Source organism: Aspergillus neoniger, assembly GCF_003184625.1.
Source record: "Aspergillus neoniger CBS 115656 unplaced genomic scaffold BO87scaffold_51, whole genome shotgun sequence".
Lineage (NCBI taxonomy): Eukaryota > Fungi > Ascomycota > Eurotiomycetes > Eurotiales > Aspergillaceae > Aspergillus > Aspergillus neoniger.
In genome coordinates, this window is record NW_020291179.1 from 169,831 (window position 1) to 188,611 (window position 18,781).

At 45.5% G+C, this 18,781-nt stretch overlaps 7 protein-coding genes and 1 non-coding gene across 8 annotated transcripts, besides 1 other annotated feature; 4 read left to right on the plus strand and 4 right to left on the minus strand.

Annotated features, from left to right (window-relative positions):
* Positions 1-73, minus strand: BO87DRAFT_t251. Its single transcript has one exon. It is a non-coding gene; the product is annotated as a tRNA-Lys (tRNA).
* An 803-nt stretch (positions 74-876) lies between these two features.
* Positions 877-2,771, plus strand: BO87DRAFT_448980 (cytochrome P450; the record flags this gene model as incomplete). The annotated part of the gene is made up of 5 exons (XM_025628323.1): positions 877-1,107; positions 1,158-1,374; positions 1,427-1,495; positions 1,554-2,153; positions 2,287-2,771. 5 exons carry the CDS (start codon positions 877-879, stop codon positions 2,709-2,711), a joined length of 1,542 nt encoding a protein of 513 aa, XP_025474788.1. The 3' UTR covers positions 2,712-2,771.
* Positions 2,772-3,449: 678 nt separating this feature from the next.
* On the plus strand, positions 3,450-5,299 carry BO87DRAFT_430717 (amino acid transporter; the record flags this gene model as incomplete). Its single annotated transcript, XM_025627557.1, has 5 exons — positions 3,450-3,625; positions 3,697-4,387; positions 4,456-4,615; positions 4,672-4,982; positions 5,045-5,299. The coding sequence occupies 5 exons, from the start codon at positions 3,450-3,452 to the stop codon at positions 5,297-5,299; spliced, it is 1,593 nt and encodes a 530-aa protein (XP_025474789.1).
* A 364-nt stretch (positions 5,300-5,663) lies between these two features.
* BO87DRAFT_410663 (uncharacterized protein) lies at positions 5,664-8,206 on the minus strand. Its single transcript, XM_025626355.1, has 5 exons — positions 7,889-8,206; positions 7,790-7,844; positions 6,608-7,729; positions 6,265-6,551; positions 5,664-6,194 (listed from the first exon to the last, which is right to left on the minus strand). The coding sequence occupies exons 1-5, from the start codon at positions 7,902-7,904 to the stop codon at positions 5,875-5,877; spliced, it is 1,800 nt and encodes a 599-aa protein (XP_025474790.1). The 5' UTR covers positions 7,905-8,206; the 3' UTR covers positions 5,664-5,874.
* Positions 8,207-8,463: 257 nt separating this feature from the next.
* Positions 8,464-9,217, plus strand: BO87DRAFT_448997 (NuoB/complex I 20 kDa subunit family protein; the record flags this gene model as incomplete). The annotated part of the gene is made up of 2 exons (XM_025628324.1): positions 8,464-8,711; positions 8,767-9,217. 2 exons carry the CDS (start codon positions 8,464-8,466, stop codon positions 9,215-9,217), a joined length of 699 nt encoding a protein of 232 aa, XP_025474791.1.
* A 1,007-nt stretch (positions 9,218-10,224) lies between these two features.
* BO87DRAFT_430720 (fasciclin domain-containing protein) lies at positions 10,225-11,405 on the plus strand (the record flags this gene model as incomplete). The annotated part of the gene is made up of 3 exons (XM_025627558.1): positions 10,225-10,377; positions 10,441-11,035; positions 11,101-11,405. 3 exons carry the CDS (start codon positions 10,225-10,227, stop codon positions 11,403-11,405), a joined length of 1,053 nt encoding a protein of 350 aa, XP_025474792.1.
* A 316-nt stretch (positions 11,406-11,721) lies between these two features.
* On the minus strand, positions 11,722-12,610 carry BO87DRAFT_369398 (uncharacterized protein). The gene is made up of 3 exons (XM_025621975.1): positions 12,472-12,610; positions 12,118-12,405; positions 11,722-12,054 (listed from the first exon to the last, which is right to left on the minus strand). Exons 1-3 carry the CDS (start codon positions 12,570-12,572, stop codon positions 11,958-11,960), a joined length of 486 nt encoding a protein of 161 aa, XP_025474793.1. The 5' UTR covers positions 12,573-12,610; the 3' UTR covers positions 11,722-11,957.
* A 736-nt stretch (positions 12,611-13,346) lies between these two features.
* Positions 13,347-13,604: a sequence feature (Protein overlapping with rRNA (BO87DRAFT_449001, PYH29316.1) was converted to a misc_feature.).
* Positions 13,605-13,864: 260 nt separating this feature from the next.
* Positions 13,865-14,599, minus strand: BO87DRAFT_320172 (uncharacterized protein; the record flags this gene model as incomplete). Its single annotated transcript, XM_025619882.1, has 4 exons — positions 13,865-13,961; positions 14,020-14,229; positions 14,370-14,459; positions 14,511-14,599. The coding sequence occupies 4 exons, from the start codon at positions 14,597-14,599 to the stop codon at positions 13,865-13,867; spliced, it is 486 nt and encodes a 161-aa protein (XP_025474795.1).
* Positions 14,600-18,781: the final 4,182 nt, after the last annotated feature.

Genomic DNA, 18,781 nt, shown 5'->3' on the forward strand with positions numbered 1-18,781 from the left:
AGCCCAACGCGGGGCTCGAACCCGCAGCCTTGAGATTAAGAGTCTCACGCTCTACCGATTGAGCTAGCCGGGCTAGTTCGGTGAAAAGCGTTGCCTCAGAAGGCTACATGATCCTTACAAAAGATACCTGGTAGAAAAAAGAAATGTGTTGGGTGTCTGGTGCAAAATCGGGCTTTGGCACGGGGGCCGGTTCACGCCCCTAAAATCGATGGATACATGCTGCTTCACTGTACATAAGGGTCACCAGCGTATTGGAACACAAAAGCACGACAGTCTTACTAACCTCAATCTCTCTCAGCTCTTGTTGTAAAGTGGGAATGTGCGCATGGAGATGACTCTACCTGCATACGCCCATCACAAACTGGACTGGAAAGCACAGAATCATTCTCACGTGGAATGGAAATCTATCTTGATAAATTTTTGCTTTTGGTGAGCATCTTTTTGGTAGGACTTCAGCTGGATCGTGGCCGTCCATGTGCCATACTTCTTCCAAAAGCCTCCTGCATGTTTGATTCCACATCGTGCACATAGGCTGCGAGTATGATCGCAGAAACGCCGAGAAGTCCCTCCGAGCTTGATTAATGCACACATAATCCCTTTTTATTCAATTATTCGAGTTAACACTGGAATATGAGACATTAATGACGCGATATGTTTAGGCCATGGGGGCTACTACCCCATCAACAAGAATGACTGAGAAGCTGTAGGCAGAATATACATGACAAACATCGGATGTATAGATAATGAGGATGATACCAGACCGATCTAAATTGATCGCTCGCTCAGACTGCAGCGATTATAAATTGAATCTCTACTGCCCTTCCCTCATCCTTTGGTGTAGCACAACTGGTTGACTCATTTCAAATTGCGCCCGCCATGGAACTCAATGTCGACGCCAAAGAGGATGGCAACCCTCTCGGGCTAGGCACCGTGATCTTCCTGCTTTCTCTGGCGCTCATCTTTCTCCTTCAATGGAGGGATGCACCCGTATCGCAGAACGCACTACCCCTGATTAATGCAAAGAGACGGTTTGAATTCATCGATTTGCTCGCTAAGAAACGTTTCATCACAAACGCACAGGATCTGCTCAAGGCTGGACTGAAAAAGGTAGGAAATTCGTTATTTGCAGCGATCAATATTTAGTTGACCATTTCAAGGCAAGCGCATTCAACATCGTCACTGAAAATGGGGTCATGATGGTCCTGGACCCCAAATACGCCGACGAGATCCGCAATTCAAAAACACTGAGCCTCCGTAAGACTCTAATAGAGGACATGCATGTCAATGTTCCTGGGTTTGAGCAACAGATGCAAGCCCTGGAGGATGATGAGATCTTTCAGACTACTTTGAAGACAAAGTTGACCCGGAACTTGGGTGGGCTTCTGTCCCATAACTATTTGTGGAGTATCAGCAACTGACTAAACAGAGGATCTAAACGAGATATTGTCTCAGGAGGCAACGGTCGCATTGCAGGAACATTGGACTAATGACCACGGTATTAGTCACCTTGCATACCACTTCCTGTATGTCACGATGGAATTGACAACTACCAGACTGGCATGAAATCCCCCTGAGCCGAACGATGCTCAAGATCATCGCTCAAATCAGCTCCCGAGTCTTTCTAGGAGATAAGATTTGCCATAACCCCAAGTGGCTACGCATTTCCGTCGACTACTCGGTCGATCTATTCCAAGCAACCTTCGAACTGCGCATCTATCCTCGCTTTCTGCGCCCCTTGGCGTCCAGGTTCCAGCCATCTTGTCGAAGGCTTCGTGCCGACATACGAGAAGCTCGAAGCATCATCGAGCCGGTTATAGAGGAACGTCGAAAAGCCAAAGCCATCGCAAAGCAGCAAGGGCGAGATCCAGAACGCCATGAGGATACGATAGAGTGGTTGGAGGAAGTTGCGAATGGAAGACAGTATAATCCTGTCTCTGCGCAGTTGTTGCTTTCCAGTGCGGCTGTGCACACCAGCTCCGATATGCTCACTCAGGTGTTGTACGATTTAGACGGGCGGGAAGAGCTCATTGAAGCAATGCGAGACGAGATCAGATCTGTCTTCAAGAATGGTTGGGAAAGGTCCTCGTTGGCGAAGCTAAGATTGATGGATAGTGTGTTGAAGGAGAGTCAGCGCTTGAAGCCCATCAGCAGCGGTATGGCATCCCTTAATCTTTCTTTTCTCACCCATACATCGTATATGCGGCCCTTATTCACTCTAATTGTCCTTGACCCGTTCTTGATGGTTCTGGTATGAAGTGCCCCTAAGCTAACTTACCCACCACCAAGTCTCCATGCGCCGCATGGCCGAGACACCTGTCACATTATCCGACGGCACCATCATCCCCAAAGACTGCAAGATCATTGTCCCTTGCCTCCGACAATGGGACGAGAAATATTATCCTGAACCCGAAACCTTCATTCCCGATCGCTTTCTCAAGCTCAGAAACGAGCCTAGCCACGAGCACACTGCAGCGTTTGCTAATTCGTCCCCGAATCACTTGGGCTTCGGACTGGGCCGACACGCATGTCCGGGAAGATTCTTTGCGGCAAACGAAATCAAATTAGCGTTGTGCCATATCCTCATGAAGTATGACTTCAAAGTTGTCGGGAAAAAGCCCGAGACGATAGTGTTTGGGACAATGTTGGCGGCGGATCCGAATGGGGTGATTGCGCTCAGAAGGAGGCAGGGCAAGGAACAGATTCGTCTGTAATTGTAGGGAGCTCTGGCACCTGAACACTTATGTTGATTTTCTGCGTACCGCGCTTTTTGTCAATAAATGCTCCTGTTCAAATCTCATCCGCCCTGTTAGTCTCGTCTTCCTGCCCCTCATAAGCCCCGTGCCCCGAAGATCACTCTAATGACCAATCGCCGGGGATGGACTTCGCGCATGATAGCAGGTACTGCATGCTGTAACCTCTCGTGGACCAATATGTTGTGCGCGATCGGAATTTTCATTATGTTGCTCAATTTTCTGCCGGTAGCATTGGATATTCGCCGAGTAGGCCATGTCACAAGAAGGGTGGGAAGACTCGCTCGTCAACCACTCGACTTTCATGTACATCTAAATAGAAACATGAAGATGTTAGAGCTCCGAGGAGCGTCGAGACTCAGCGAAAACAGCGTCAGCAGTCACGGAATTATCAGCAGTGGTCACGTCACTGCTGTCTCCAACTTAGAAGTGGGCCTGGAGTACGAAAGAAAGAGCATGGTTGTTCTTTTAAGGTGGATGTTTGGGAGGCGGATGCTAATAAGCCTGCGAATCACTAGTGGGGTTTTGGGAATAACGCCATCATGCCTGTAGCTGAACTCATCCACTAGCACTAGCCACCTTGGCGGCTGGAGAGAATTTCGGACGGAAGCCGCAAGGATTCCACGAGATCACTGACATATAAGCTGTTTAGCCTCGGGCGAAAGCTTATGGGTTGGAGAATTTGGATTTTCCGTCAAAATGGGCCGTGACACGATTTCCCAAGTGACAGTCGAGACGAACGCGTCTCGCTCTCGCGATGAAAGTCCCAAGGGCGGAGAAAGACTCACAGTCAACGAGAACCATGTACTTCAAGAACGCAAGATTGGGGTGCTGGGAGCCATCTCTTTGGTAGTGAACAAGATAGTTGGCGCTGGGTAGGTCCATGGTCCCGTCCAGTCACTCCGCCATTCCGATCTAGATATTGTCAGTTGCTAACGGCGAGTAGAATCTTCTCTACACCCTCAACTATCTTTAAGCTCTCTGGCAGTGTGGGCTTGTCGCTGATCCTCTGGGTGGTGGCCGGTATCATATCCGCCTGTGGTGCCCTGGTGATGCTGGAATTCGGCAGCGGGATGCCTCGATCGGGAGGCATCAAAGTGTATTTGGAGCGATGCTTCTCTCTGAAGCAGATGCAGACTTGCATCTATCTTTTCTTCTGTTTGTTCTTACAGGTCTCTGCGAGCAATTCGATTACTGCCTCGGAATATCTCCTATCAGCTGCTGGGGTAGACTCCACGACCTGGAAGGAACGAGGGCTAGCAATAGCGGCCGTGTCATTTGCTGTCGGCGTCCACACTTGTGCTCCCAGGCTCGGGCGCGCAATGCAGGATCTACTGAGCATGGTCAAGCTCTTCACATTACTGTTCATCGTGTGTACTGGATTCGCGGCTTTGGCTGGCCATCGGCGCATCCCCAACCCTCATAACTTTGACCTTAAGACATCCTTTGAAGGCACTTCGAAGAATGGATATGACATCGGTACGGCTCTCCTGGACGCGATATTCTCGTACCAAGGGTACGATAATGTCAATTCGGTCCTCTCCGAGGTAAAGAACCCGGAACGCACCCTCCGCATTGCACTCCCATCCGCCATGGGGATCATCACCGTGTTGTACGTTCTCGCCAATGTCGCCTATGTAAGTTTTGCCCCCAGCTGAGGTATCCTCAAACTATGGTGACTTATTTCTCTTTCTCATTCCAATAGTTCGCTGGTGTATCCAAAGAAGAATTCCGATCAGCCAACGTCACGATCGCTGCCAGCCTATTCCGCAATGTGTTCGGCGAGACAGCCGCAACGCGAGCCCTACCCGCTCTTGTAGCTTTGTCCGCTATCGGCCACTTGTTGGGAGTCGCGTTTGTCGTCCGTAAGTGACTCTTCCGTTATCTCTATATACCTGTTGGGCTAAAGTCGTTTATACAGCGCGCTTGCTGCAAGAGTTAGCGAAAGACGGCATCACCCCATTTCCAGACATCATGATGCAGAACCGACCGTTCAAGACCCCGATCGCAGCACTTTTCGTGCATCTCTGCGTCACGATTCTATTTATCTGTGCTCCACCAGCAGGGGATGCTTTTTCATTCGTCGTTGGTCTTTCCTCGTATCCCATGTGCGCCCTGTTGACTGCGATTACGGTGGGTCTGGTGAAGATGCGATTCACCCCATCCGAGGGGTGGTCGTCGTCCTACACTGCGCCATGGCCGGTCATTGTGTTCTACTTGGCAGCCAATGTTGTAAGTGTACTTCGCTATCCTAGCTTTCATACGTCAATGCATTAACAGAGACGGGTTTGCAGTTCCTCTTGGTCATGCCGTTTGTTCCGCCCAATTCGAGCACATCGAGTATCCCGTATTGGCTGAGTCCCGTAGTAGCTTTGGGCATTCTTGGGCTGGGTGTGATATATTACCTGCTACGATTCGTTCTGTCGCCGTGGGTGTTTGACTACAGTCTGCGTCCAGTGACCAAGGATTTAACTGACGGCTCGCGGGTCGTGCGCTATCGTATTCATAGGACTAGTTGTCGCGAAGGGACTGTCGAAATATCTTACTAATTATGCTTTGAAGGAAGTGTTATTGGCATAGAACGGTTCAGATTAATCCCACGACCTTGTCTCTAATATGATGGAGAGTTCATATATAAACACTTGATATGTTGTAAGTTGAAAGCGCAGTTTCATTTGTGGTGCTGAAATAAGCATTATCATCGGGATCTAGCCTATGCTACCACCACCGCAACAGGGGGGAAGGAAGAAAAAGAAAAAGAAAAAAGAAAAAAGTATTAGAAAAAAATGATCAAATAAGCAAATAAAAGATGGGAAAAGATGAAAAAAGATGGAAAATGAAAGAAAGATAACGCAAAGAAATATTATACCTTCAGGAGGCATTCAATTACATTTACACGACGAAAGATAAGTTGGTATTCTAGGCTTGGCATGGGGTTTCTGGAAATGAGGCAAGGTGATATCCCTTGTACGACATCGGGAAAAGGTTATACCTATAAGGTCACACTTTGACAACTACCCAGAAGGTATATAGCAAAGTAATCTGGTCGCTATCTGGATACCCTTCTTTGATATGATAGGGGATGTGCCAAAGGCGAGCGAAAAGCGACCTTTCCAAGAAAGTGCTAAACTACTTTTGCAGTATCATCATCAGACATCAACCTGTCCACCAGACGACGAAAGCTCTGTGTCGTATCCAACGTATCCTTGCTGTCTTCAGGCCACGCAGCAGATGGGTGCTTTACGAGCGCCTTGGCGACACACCAGAATTCGGCGGCATGGATAATGAATCCGGCTCGCTTGGCAGTAGCTGGTTCAATCCCTTGGTACAATGAGTCCCAGTGGATCTTCCACCGAACCAATGCACGTTCCACCGGTTCAAAGACTCGGATGTCATTCATGAATGTGTGCAGCGCTAACAGGTCAAATAGTACACATTGTATCGCTAGAATAATGTAAGTCAGGGTCTATAGATGTCTAGAAGTGGAGGTGGGGAAATTTTCCCCGCAGCCTACCGGAAAGAACAAGAAATGATCCGAATATAGTATTTGGAAAATATTCCCTGTGTTGAGGAGGTTCGCCTTCGGGCCTCATGAAGTCGCGGAGAACGGCCCGCAATTGTAATGGTACGTGGGGCTTCTGATCCTTCAATGATAGTTCCTCCCATTCAGCGGCGTTGTGAGCATGGAATAGGTCATCCCGTTGCGGTATTTCGAAAGCTATCTCATCCAGTCTCAGAAGGGTCGGATAGCGAAAGAAGATAACGCAATAACAGTCCAGCAGGTAGATGCCCGCCATGACTCTGATACATAATGTAAGTCTAGGACTAGGGAATTCGGGGTTTGATCTTTCGCCCACCTGACAAGACTCTCACGGAGAAGATATGTGTCCCAGTCTGAACCTCCAGGAATACAGTCATTCGTAATCTTATTCAACTCGAGCATACGAATGGCAGTAAAGATAGTTGGCATGCGTTGCAAGCGAATGCGTCGTATGCTATCAGGACTTTCCTTATAGGACTGCAGAATAACAACAAGCATTGCAGCTTGAAGGATTTCCAGGGTGTCACCAAAGTCAAGGGATTCACGATTTCCATCTAACAGCTTCTTAAAAGATGGTCCTTCAAAGACTAGGTGTTCGGTGATGTTTGAGTATGTTGCCAAATCATCTGAGCGGTAAGGATTATCGTAAACTGCACCTAGTAGCACAATTGTGAGAACAAGAAGATTTGAGGCTTTGTTCAAGCTGAAAGCGGCCGGAGTAATGTAGTGAGTGTGAAATGGATTGTCAAAGAATGCCCTAATGAATTTGGCGATGTTAGAAGGGGTGAATAGTTGCCTGGCCTTATCAATGCCCAGGGAATCCTGACCCAGTGCATCTTGTTGTTCAGAGCAAACCATTATTCCTAGGAGCTCGGCGGCAATGCTCTCAAGATCTGCATGATCAAACGAGTATGTCGCACTGGTTTGCGAGTCGCATGGTGGGTCCAGATTAGCAGTATAAATGAAAGACTGGAACATCCTTTCCCAAGGATCTGTGAGGAAGCATGAATTTCCTGGCTGATGGTCCACAGCACAACAACCGACTTGCGGATCCGCACCCGTACATTGAGACAGCAAGCGGAGACTTTCGTATTTCGATTCACTCTCTACATTTGTATAATGTAGAAGAAACGGTATTGACAACTTTGCGGGGCGATGGCATGGCTCCCCTTCCGTTGACGGATTGATATCTTCCGGTAATTGACGAGTTATGGCTTGGCTAGCCTCGGGGAATCTGGGTGACTGCTCATGCGTGCGGCTGAACGAGCAATTCAGACCCTTTTGTAAGCAGGCCTCGCAAGGAACCTCTCCGTCACAGAATACTCGCGCTGTAGCGCAGGCGTTACATGATTTTCGCTTTCTCCCTGGCTTTCCTTGAGTGGGAAGTTGGTAATCTCCCTTGGGCCCGCATCGTTGAAGATGGCGACGTAGAACGTCCCTGGTGGTCAGAAGTAAGACAAAGCTAGTAATCCACTGATACTCTTAAATCAAAAATTACCTTCTGATATAGGCACCACCACAAACTGGGCAGATTAGCTTTTCTGATGGTCCGTCTGGTTGTGATTAGATACCGGGATGGATGCAGGGCCGGCGTCGCTTACGACTCGCTTCATGTCGACGCAGGTGGCTTTTGGTGGAGAAGACTTTCTGGCATGCAGTACACCTCACAAGACCCCTTTCATGAGTACTTCGCGTACTCGACGAATTTCTGTGGCGCATTGGTGGATTCTTTGACGGCATAATACAGTAAGTGCATGAAGCGGCGATGTGAATTTTTGCGGAGGTTCGGCGGGAAGGGTTGCAGCTAGAGTGGGGATGGTGGCGAAAGGCCAGTTGAGAACACTCATTCAATCAAACCTGAATATACTCCGACCATGCTGTTATCTGATTCAACTTCGCAGCTGTTGAGATTGGGAAGCCCCCTGCGCGTATCTAAGGAGCTTTCGTGCGTTATGAGCGCAAAATTAGTGGGGATACAATGACTGTGCTCATTCCGCTGTGCCGAGTAGTCGGGAAATCCCACATGCTAGTCGGGAAATGATCCACATCAGTGTATAAGCCCTCAGGGGGGCTCAGGGACCAGGAGAAATATGTTCGAGACCCCGTCAGTAGCAACTATCGAAGACATCATGAACTATATATCGAGATTTGGCTCATCATTAAATATCAGCAATGGTCCGTTGTTCCTCGCAATTTGGGAGACTTACTGACTCAACAGGGGCTTTATCCCAATGCCTCCGATCGCGTTTGCGCCCGACTTTTGTGACGCCTTCTGGATTTTGCTTTTACTCTCGCCGTGACTTCTCTTCGAGAAATATTAGGGTGGCTGCCAATTCACGGCAAGATCAGGGGAGCGATCCATCAACTTCTACGGCTCTTACAGCCGAGAAACGACCTATGAACATGGCCGAGCACGTCCTGTAAGCAGTCCGACTTGCTCGTCACCCCAAAAAACACTGCGCTGACTTTCCAAAGTACTACATTCGATCAAATAGTCAACTGGGCACGTCAAGGGTCTCTGTGGCCTCTGAGCTTTGGTCTAGCGTGTTGTGCGATCGAAATGATGCACGTTTCAATGCCCCGATACGACCAAGATCGCCTCGGTATCATCTTTCGAGCCTCTCCTCGACAGTCCGATGTGATGATTGTTGCGGGGACTGTGACAAACAAGATGGCCCCGGCTCTGAGGCAGTGCTATGATCAGATGCCTGAGCCAAGATGGGTCATTAGCATGGGTAGCTGTGCTAATGGTGGAGGGTATTACCATTATAGCTATAGTATTGTTCGGGGAGTGGATCGCATTGTCCCCGTGGACGTGTATATCCCTGGCTGCCCTCCCACAGCGGAGGCAACTCTCTATGGGGTATTCCAACTACAGAAGAAGATAAAAAGGACTCGGGTTACGCGGATGTGGTATCGACGGTGATTGCTGCGGCTTGGTAAATTGTTATCCTATGCCTATCTTAGCCGGCACTTTCGTGTGTATTTGCGCGTTTTGAACTGCATGTTGGATATGTCAGAGGAGCTCGGTCTGGAATCTAACATTAGTATCTTACGTATCCCAAGTGAGATGTCTGTCAGAAGCGGGGTCCCCCCTCCTGCAATTGACGTGTTAATCACAGTAATCAAGTATGGTGGTTATACCTATCATTCGATTTGTTACTGGTTTCTTCTCCTTGACGCGCTGACTCGAGATGTCTCGCATCATGCAGTAGTGCTGCTGGGAGTGCCGAGTCTGGAAGAAACCGATTGGTGGAAAAGACGACGAAGAGTTTCGGGACCACACAAACAAGCAACATACAGTCAACATTTAGCCCGTGTGTTCATGTAAGACGACGAAGCTAGCTTCTACTAATGCAATGTGGCTTATCACACGTGCCCAAAGCATGGTCATACGGATGGGCGCCGTACATTGGCTAGACTCGTGGTTGTGGAAGCAAACCCGCGATTGGCCAATAAGTGCCATCGACGATATAGTAATGTTTGCCACGCCGTCACGTCTTACAATGAGCGTGTGTGCGGAGGTCAGCACTATTTAATATAGTGCACTTCGGCTTCTCTAGCCGTATTCGATGGCTACCCCGCAACATGAGCACGGAAATCGTGGTCCATCACCGGAGACAAGCTTCGCCCTTGGCTGCCTAAGCTTTTCATATTCAACGGGTAGTCCGGATGAAACGAGACGCCTCGGACATAAGCAGTATTATGTGGACGGCAGCCTCTCCGACAACAAGCTGACCAGGTCGTATGTGAATATGGTGAAGACCAACGAATATAAAAGGCAAGCAATGTCCCGTATAAGTGGAAATCAGAATCACCTCAGTTCTCTTCTGGCCCTGTCGCGGCGTCAACGACTCTGAAATTATGGCTATTATTATAACCGTCGCAGCATTAGCTGCAATTCTCGTTCAACTGGTTACAGCATCTCCCCTCATGGATACCCTCCTGCAGATCCCCGACTTATCTACCTACGCCGAGGTGTACAACCTGACCGGCGGTATTGTAGAGATCAATCCATTGTTTCTCAAACGCTATAACTACGACGAAGACAAACGTAACTACACATTCCTTGCTCCCACTAACAATGTAAGATTTTCATCCACCCTGTCAGCCTATTGCAGAAAGACATTTGACCAGTCAAACACATAGGCATGGGCCAAGATTCCCGACGCTATCTTTGATATCCTTATGACCCAACAAGCCTACCCCTTAACCGAGGCCCTCCTGCGCACACACATCATCGAGGCTGGTCTCACGGCTTCCGATCTTCTCAAGGTATCTGAAAGTGAGGGTGCAGGAGGAATATCTACCTCACTCCAGGTGTCCAATACTACTGAGCAATACCACAACGGGGTCCTGACCAAAACGGTCCAGGGCTACTATATTGACTCCACCACTTCCTCAAATGGCACCGTACAAATTGATGATCAGTCTGCCATCGTGACGGCAAATATTGTTGCAGATAATGGCCTGATCCATGCGATTGACCAGGTTATTGACCCGTTCCTAATCTATGGCGGTGGGCCTAGCAATCGGACAATCGCACCGACCAGTGAGACAACAGATCTGACCATTGGAGAGTTCCTGAAGAGTGACTCGCGCCTTGTGAACTCTTCGAAGATCCTATTTGAGAACTCCCCTGATACGTTGCGTCGGTTGTCAAAACAGACAGGCAGTATGCAGTTCTTTGTGGCTCCACAAAATGAGGCCTACGATTTGATGCCTACGATCCTTCCCATATTCCGTGAGTCCTTCCTTCCCAACTCATTATTACCGTGGGCCTTATTGATCAGTAATCAACTCGAACAGATACTCTCGTTGCTCCATACAAAAGTCCATTCAACACTCTAATGTGGCAATATGGCTGGCTTGACAGTAATGGCGATACCTTTGCGGGTCTGAATTTCAGCAGTCCGATTACAGTAGCTAGCGACATTACAGGGCTCAATATTACTGTCACCCAAGGGGAAAGTGCTATTTTCATCATGAATGCAGGTCTCGTCACTCAAGTGAAGGCATCCAATGGGTATCTGTGGATTGTGGATCGGTGGTTGGATCCCTTGTATCAAGCCTTTGGTCCCATCGACCGATTCGGCACACCAGAGTGGCCGTGAGATTGGCGATTCTATTTGCTCTTGTCGGAGGTATCTCATGGTCCCTAGCCGAAGAAGGTATTGGTTTGCAATGCTACGTTTTTTGAGCTTGACATATGTTTGATTTCGAGTAATAGAATTTTATTTTCGGGCTTTTATTAGTATTGTACCCCGTCGAAGGGATTACTTTCCTTAGCATCGGAAGCAATTACAGTCCATAGCACGTGCGCAGCTACCGAACATGGCGATCACGACACGTCCTTTTCGCCCACTTCAAGCGGCAAAGTTTAAATGCGAATGGTACCCCCAAAAGACCGAGTGAACTCAATGATTCGGTAGATTCTTCCCAATGTCTCGATTTCCGAAACTCACCAACAGCGAGACATGGACGGCATTTCCGGGCCTGCGGGAGAGCTTCGATTTAGCTTTCCCATCGAGCGCAATCTGGTCTTCACGGCTACATCATAGGAGCTGAATGGAAACCATTGGTGTCTCATCGTAAGCGTCTATCCCCCGGGACTGTTCTCTTAAAACCCACAGGTTCCACGCCAATCGTCGGCCTTGAATACATTATCACCCTTGTAACCACATGTCCGTGAAGTATCCCGTCACAAACGCAAAGACCCCCTTATGGAGAATATCGATAACCTGCTCATTTACAGGCCAGGTCCTATAGCCGGTTAGCGTCCCAGCTCTAAAAGGTACCCCATATGGTGTGACTAATCCGGCTTACCATGGAAGCGCCCCAACACCTGTAACATTCTCCAACGTTTGATCGATCATAAGCCGTATGGCAACAAACATAAAATCCGCGAATGGCCCACGAACACCATATGCGCTCATAAATGCTCTAATTATTCCCGCAGCCGCTCCCTGTCCATAGTGCATCGCCATGTTCAATCCGAAACGCTCGGAATCGGGGCGAACGGGTAGTCGGAGCAGGCGCTCCAGAGTGTGACCCGGAACATATGAATTTGGTCGGCCGGTGAAGTATTGCTCGATTTTTTCGCCGATTGTCATCCTGTAAAGTGGTCAAAGTGGTTAGGCTATTGGTCGCTCTTTGGGACAAGGTGGTTATCGGACTTACGCAGCGACGCCAAGCAGACCCGCTCCACAGCCGTAGATGATGCAGCTCCCTAGTGAGGGCGGTCGGGGCGGCTGCTCGGGAATAGTGGTGCGACGGGACATGTTGTATGCTTGATTTAGTGATAGCGTATTGATTGGTATGTGGATGGGGCTATGATGCTGAAGTTGGTGAGGGAGGAAGATAATAGCTGATATAGCGAACCGCGGGTTGCACTATATGGCGTAGGGATGACGCATGTGAGCTTATCCAGCAAGTAACAGCCCACCCCCAATGAGAACCTTTCGACGAATATCAAGCATCGGGATGACTTGTTAGTGAGCCCATTAGTATTATTCATGATTTTTCTCGTACGAATTAAATTGCATTGGTGAGGTGTTATAGCGATAATTTAAGAATCTTCGGGGATCTTATAAGTGGACGATTTCACAACCAAACATCATCTGAAATGAAGTCCATGCACAGAGAATTGAAAGAGATAAAGTATGAGTTATCACTGAACAATAGGCGGATGGTCTGGGCAATCGTGAAGTGCAGGGGCTTTGTTTGCTATTAGCCGCACTGTATATCCCGTTGACAACATATATATATCTCACACGCAGCGTCCCCCATCAACCAAGACTTCAACACCGCTGATAATCGAACTCGCAGGGACTGCCCGTCAAAACTGCCAGCAAACCTATTCAGCAAGGGGGTTCCTCCCTAACGTAGGGCACATAACTGGTTTCCAGCTCTCTTCCCGATCCCGTGCTAGTATATTTGCGAAGATTTGGTAGGCACGGAAGCCAAGGGGGCAAATTTGTAGAAATAGCCAAGGATAGCATGAACGTTTCAATTGAGCAGAGTCCAATATTACCCTATCTAAAGAATCACAGGATACATACGACCATAGGGTGTGGAAAACAGGGCTTCCCGTCCGCTCAGCCGTACTTAAGCCACACGCCGGGAGGTTAGTAGTTGGGTGGGTGACCACCAGCGAATCCCTTCTGTTGTATGTTTTTTTTTGGAATTGTTCTTTCTGTTATTTTTTCATGTTTATGACAGATAAATTTATTTGTGGAATATGCAGCCGAGAGCTTAGATTCCTGACAGGGGCTCATCGTGGGGACAATTGGTGCTACCGTTTACTTATTTAAATTGGCGGATGCGTCAGCACATAATTAGGGCCCCTTATAGGGAATTGGATGAGTTATCCAAAAGTATTGGCAATAGAGATCGCGGAGAGCGATCAAGTGTGACAACTGGTCCTTCACAAATCCGGCCCTGCGCAATCCAAACATCAATTCGAGGTAGATAGCACTTGTCCTCAATAGAATAGAAGGGATTTCCGACCATGCCCTCTCATCAGGCTAACATCATCAGCCCGATGTAAGGAAGTACCCTGTGACCGGATATCTTATCTTTCATCCTCAACCACGTAGGGTCCCTGCAAGACCTGAGCATTCCTGGTGATGACCCGACGATCTCCAATCCATTCAACCTTGAAGATAGCACTAGCCCACTACATCAGCCCCATGCATTCAATAACAAGCGGAGAACTTCTTAACTTACTGAACCTTCCCTCCATACATTTTCCCATCATCTTTGGACACAACGCGCCCCTTCAGCGCGAAGCCGATCGTGCCTCCACGTCCCTCTTTGTCGTTGACATCAGGCGTGGCAACGGCTTCGTGAAACTCGAAGTCTAGGAAGATGTAGCGAGCGCGCCATTCTTGGACAAATTTCTTGAACCCGTCTAGATCCAGTCGCTCGGAGTTCCATCTATTGCGGAAGAAGGCCATTGCGAGATTAGTTATTGGTTTCTGTATTTTTTTTCTCTGGGGTTTATTTGGGCAGGCTTAATGTGAAGGTATGAGGTATAGAGGTCGTGTGTAGCGAGATATGGGAGAGTGATTGCTTACTCAAACAACGCATCGGAACTGTAGTTATCATCCACCAAGGTCATGGCTTCTTCGTCGGAGGGGACCTCGTAAATCAGTCTTAACACATGGCTGATTTAGCAACAATAAAATGGAACAGGGGCGCGTAGATGAAGGTCATACCGTTGAATGCGTTGAACGAAGAACAGCAAAGGGATCTTCACCTCTCCCTCCGTGGGAGTGGCGGTCATTTTGGGAATGGGGAACAACATCGTTGCGGTAAGGATGAAAGATGATTTGGTTTAGAGTGTCTTAATTTCGGTTAGAATAACATTAACTTAGGCCGATCGCTTGCGTGTTTATATGTTGTTGTTCTTCAAATCGAGCAGGGAATCGCGTTGATGCTATACGAAGATGACTATGATGATATCACAGTACACTGTCTTGGCAAGAACCATGAAAGAAGTCCTTGGTTGAGCTTAGTGTACGGTATGCGTAGTGTCGGTCGTGGATGAAATTTCTCGTATCGATTGACAGACCACTTTAATTCGTCCACTACATTGTCTTGTGCAGCCTAGTGGGCTATTCTAGCAATGTGGGACCATACTGTATCGCATCCTGCGTGAGCCGAGTCGAAAATAGAAGGTTGTATCTAGATGAGGAAGCTGGGTGCTGCAATATCATAGGTTGTCGATTGCATTATGAGAAAACCACAAGCATTGGTTACCTGATTCGTACTCCTACTTGTTGTGCGAAGACCAGCTTACCGTGTTCCACAGTCTCTGAAGGATTGAGCCTATCGTTTCCAATCAGAAAAGCGTATAGATGACCTCTCATTATCAGAAACCTCATAGTCGCTGTACCTAAAGTTCAAGGCGGTGGCATTGTTGAAGAGACAAGTTCGGTGATGAATAAGTCTGACAACTTGACTAATCTTTGATTCGTTGTCATTATACCAAAGCACTAGACTACAAGACCTCAGGAGTAGTTAGTACTGATTATTCAGCAAGACGTGTAAGTGGTGTCAATTCAAGGCTATATGCTTGTAGAAAAGCCTGGATATACTGACTGAGTCAGGGTCGAACTACATCATGGTTGGTTTGCACATCTAGACCAATAATCCGTAGACAATTTATATTCTTTTGCACGAGCAGCTTACCATTACTTCTTAAAAGCTTTCAAGATAATATTGTCTTGAGGAGCGCTCTACAGAAGCAGCAACGAAAGCAATAATGAAACGAACGAACGGAAGCAAAAGAGTGAGTTGAATTGAGCTATCTAGGAGAGCAAAACAAAGCAACGCGAAGAGGTGCTTTGTGAGCGGTCCGAGCGCAGCACGTGACTAGCCTACATGAATGCCTCGACACGGCCCCCTAGGCGAAGGAGCGTGCGAGGAGGTACTAAATGAAGTTGTAGATATTTTCTAGATAGGCAATCTTTTGTATATTAAGCATCATTTCCTGGATGCTGCGGGAGGGTAGCTAATAGAATCATCTCTAGCAGGGTCCGGAAGTCACGGAACTTTTCCTGATCCAGCGGTTTGGTAAGGCTGTCTGCAGGGTTGCTAGTGCCTGTAACATGTTAGATTGATATAATGCCTGTTTTGATTAGGTCTGCTATGAACAGATAGTGGTTATCTAGCTATCTAGTAGACCGCGTGTATATGCCGTGGTTAAGGATCTGTAGTGAATTAGTAGTGTTGCTGAACAGAGGTATTTTACTATTATCCGATATCTTGAGATTAAATGCCTGTGCTAATTTCTTGATATACAAGGTATTTTTAGTGGTGGCATTGTATGCGCAGTATTCTGTAACGGTAGAGGAGGGTGTAATAATGCTTTATTTATTTAATGACTAGATGATGGGTCTGCCTGTGTAGAAGATAATATATTTTTTTGTTAACTTGCTGTCTTTGTGATTAGTATAGGCAGTATTCATGTAAATTTCAATCTTTTTAGTATGATTGACCGCCAGGGTGATTCCGTAGGAAGTAGTATTCTATAGATATCTATATATATACTTCAAGGTCTTTGTATCTGTTGTAGTTGGAGTGTATATATGTCTCTGCAGGCGGAATGTGGCATGATGTAGATTAGGTCTGGTTTTGATAATTAGCCAGTTTAATCTGTTTATAAGGCTTTGATATTTGTTGATGTTAACTTCCTTAGTTAATATTACAGTATAATCTGTCTTTGTGTAGGTGGGTGTCATGGGGACAGTGATACCTGAGCAGGATTATATGCCTGCAGCAGTAAGGTATTCTTTTATGTAGATAAGCTGCCCGAGCGAGATACTACCTGTCTTATAATTATGTAGAATATTATAATTAAGTAAGACCTTCGGTTTGCCTAGTTCCTTGAGTCTGAATGTTTTGTTAAGATGGTATTTTACTGAGATTAAGTCTGTCTGCTCAGGGCCAGTGATAGCAGAATTATCTATGTAGATAATAAACTATGTCTTATTATTTCTGTATATATACAGATTCTCTAGCAGGGGTTTAAAGCTGACTTCCTATAACTTTTTATTGAAGATATAGTGCCACAGATGCGCCGCCTGTCGCAGTCTGTAGAGGATTATTTTGAGTAGATATACTTGTTTAGAGAGATTCTTATGGAATCCAGTTAATTATCTTATATAGACCTGCTTATCTTTTATCTAAGTATATAAATAGATAGAGATAATATTATATTACTTCCAGCGGAGGCTCTTTACTGCTATATTAGTTATAAATATTTTAAGAGTAATCTTGCTTGCTACTGAGATAAAGGATTTAGTATAGTTAATACTAGATATCTGGTGGTTACTGTAAATTATTTATTAAGCATGAAATTATATGATAATTCTCTTTATGTTGATCTTCAGATTAAATATTTATTTATCTGGAATCACGCGGGCGCCAGCAGGGCAGTTGATTATCTTATATATATTTATTAATTTAATCTTATTAATTTATATGGCCATGGCTGCCTTCTAATATAAGGTAAGCAGAGATAAGATAGCTTCTGTATAGATACTTAGTATATTAATTTTATATTGTTTAAGAATAGATAGAAAAGACAGGTCAGATTCTTACTTTAATACGGCTATCTGTTTATTTTCTAGCCATGAAGAGCTCTTTCTCTTTATAATTTATTGAGATTATCTTGGTACAGTGACTGTAGCAGCAGGAGGTTCAGATTCAGTGAATCAGAAATTATGTTTTATATATTTAGTAGATAATACTTTATAATTATGAGGATTCTTTATTAAACAGATCAGATCAGTAGGCGCAGGAAGGGCAGGTATAGTAGGTTCAGTTAATATAAATATAGTCTCTATTTTTTTATATATAGGATTAGCAGTGTTATCCTGTATAGAAAGGGTCTTATTATTATTAATTATATTTTTTATATCTTGTATAATTATTTTATTAAAATTAATCCCGGTACTTTGTGTCGGCATGATTGGATCTTTAGGAGTAGATATAGATGCTGCAGTTACTTTACCAGGGTTTTTATGGTTATTCTTGTATATGTATTCTTCATAGAATATTATATTTCTTGATTATTTAATCTTGTTTGAATCAGGATACTATACTAGATAAACATGGCTATAATTCCTGTTAAATCTGATAAAGTAGCTAGTATCAGTACGGGGACCCATCTTTCTGGAAGTGATGTGGTTCTCTGCAGGTATATATTAGTAGTAATAGTATCTGAATATATATAGGAACTCAAGCAAGACATCAGGATTCGGGAGATTATAGTATAATCTGTATAGATGAGCAGGTGTTTTTTTGATCTTGCTTCCTGCAGGAACTAGGCAGTTAAGGATCTGCGCGGCAAGTCTCATAGTAAACAGCCAGAGAATTATAGATAAACCTAAGTCAAGGATCATGATCCTGCTTATTTAATTAAGTAAACTACTATAGTATTCAGCAAGATTATTTACCTTAGGTATTCAGAGAGATAATATAGTAATATAAATTTCTTGATCTTTATAATATATCTATTTTTTAAATCTGTTGAACTTGTAGTCTCTATCAAGATACTACGAGGTAATATATTTACTAACTATATTCTTATATTTATTATTTATCCGAATCAGCTCCGTGGAGGCATTGTCTTTTTATTTTAATATAATTATTCTAACTAATCAGGTAGTATTATTTATTATTACCAGGAAATATTTAAATTTTTTATAATTAACTGGGATTATCTACTGCACATCCACGTGCCAGAGTTATATAAAATTAGAGGTTCTTGGAATAGGATTCCTTGATATTAAGTACTTTGCTTTTTCTAAAGAATATGTATTGTAGTATAGATTCTCATGATATTTAAGTTTAATCTACTGGTTCTTTGTAGTAGAGATAATCTTGCGGAATCCTGCATGTCTATATTATTAATATAATAATAGGAAGTTAACTGCAGTAAGGATTTGTTGGCTGGAAATCAGGAATCCTTACTAACTAA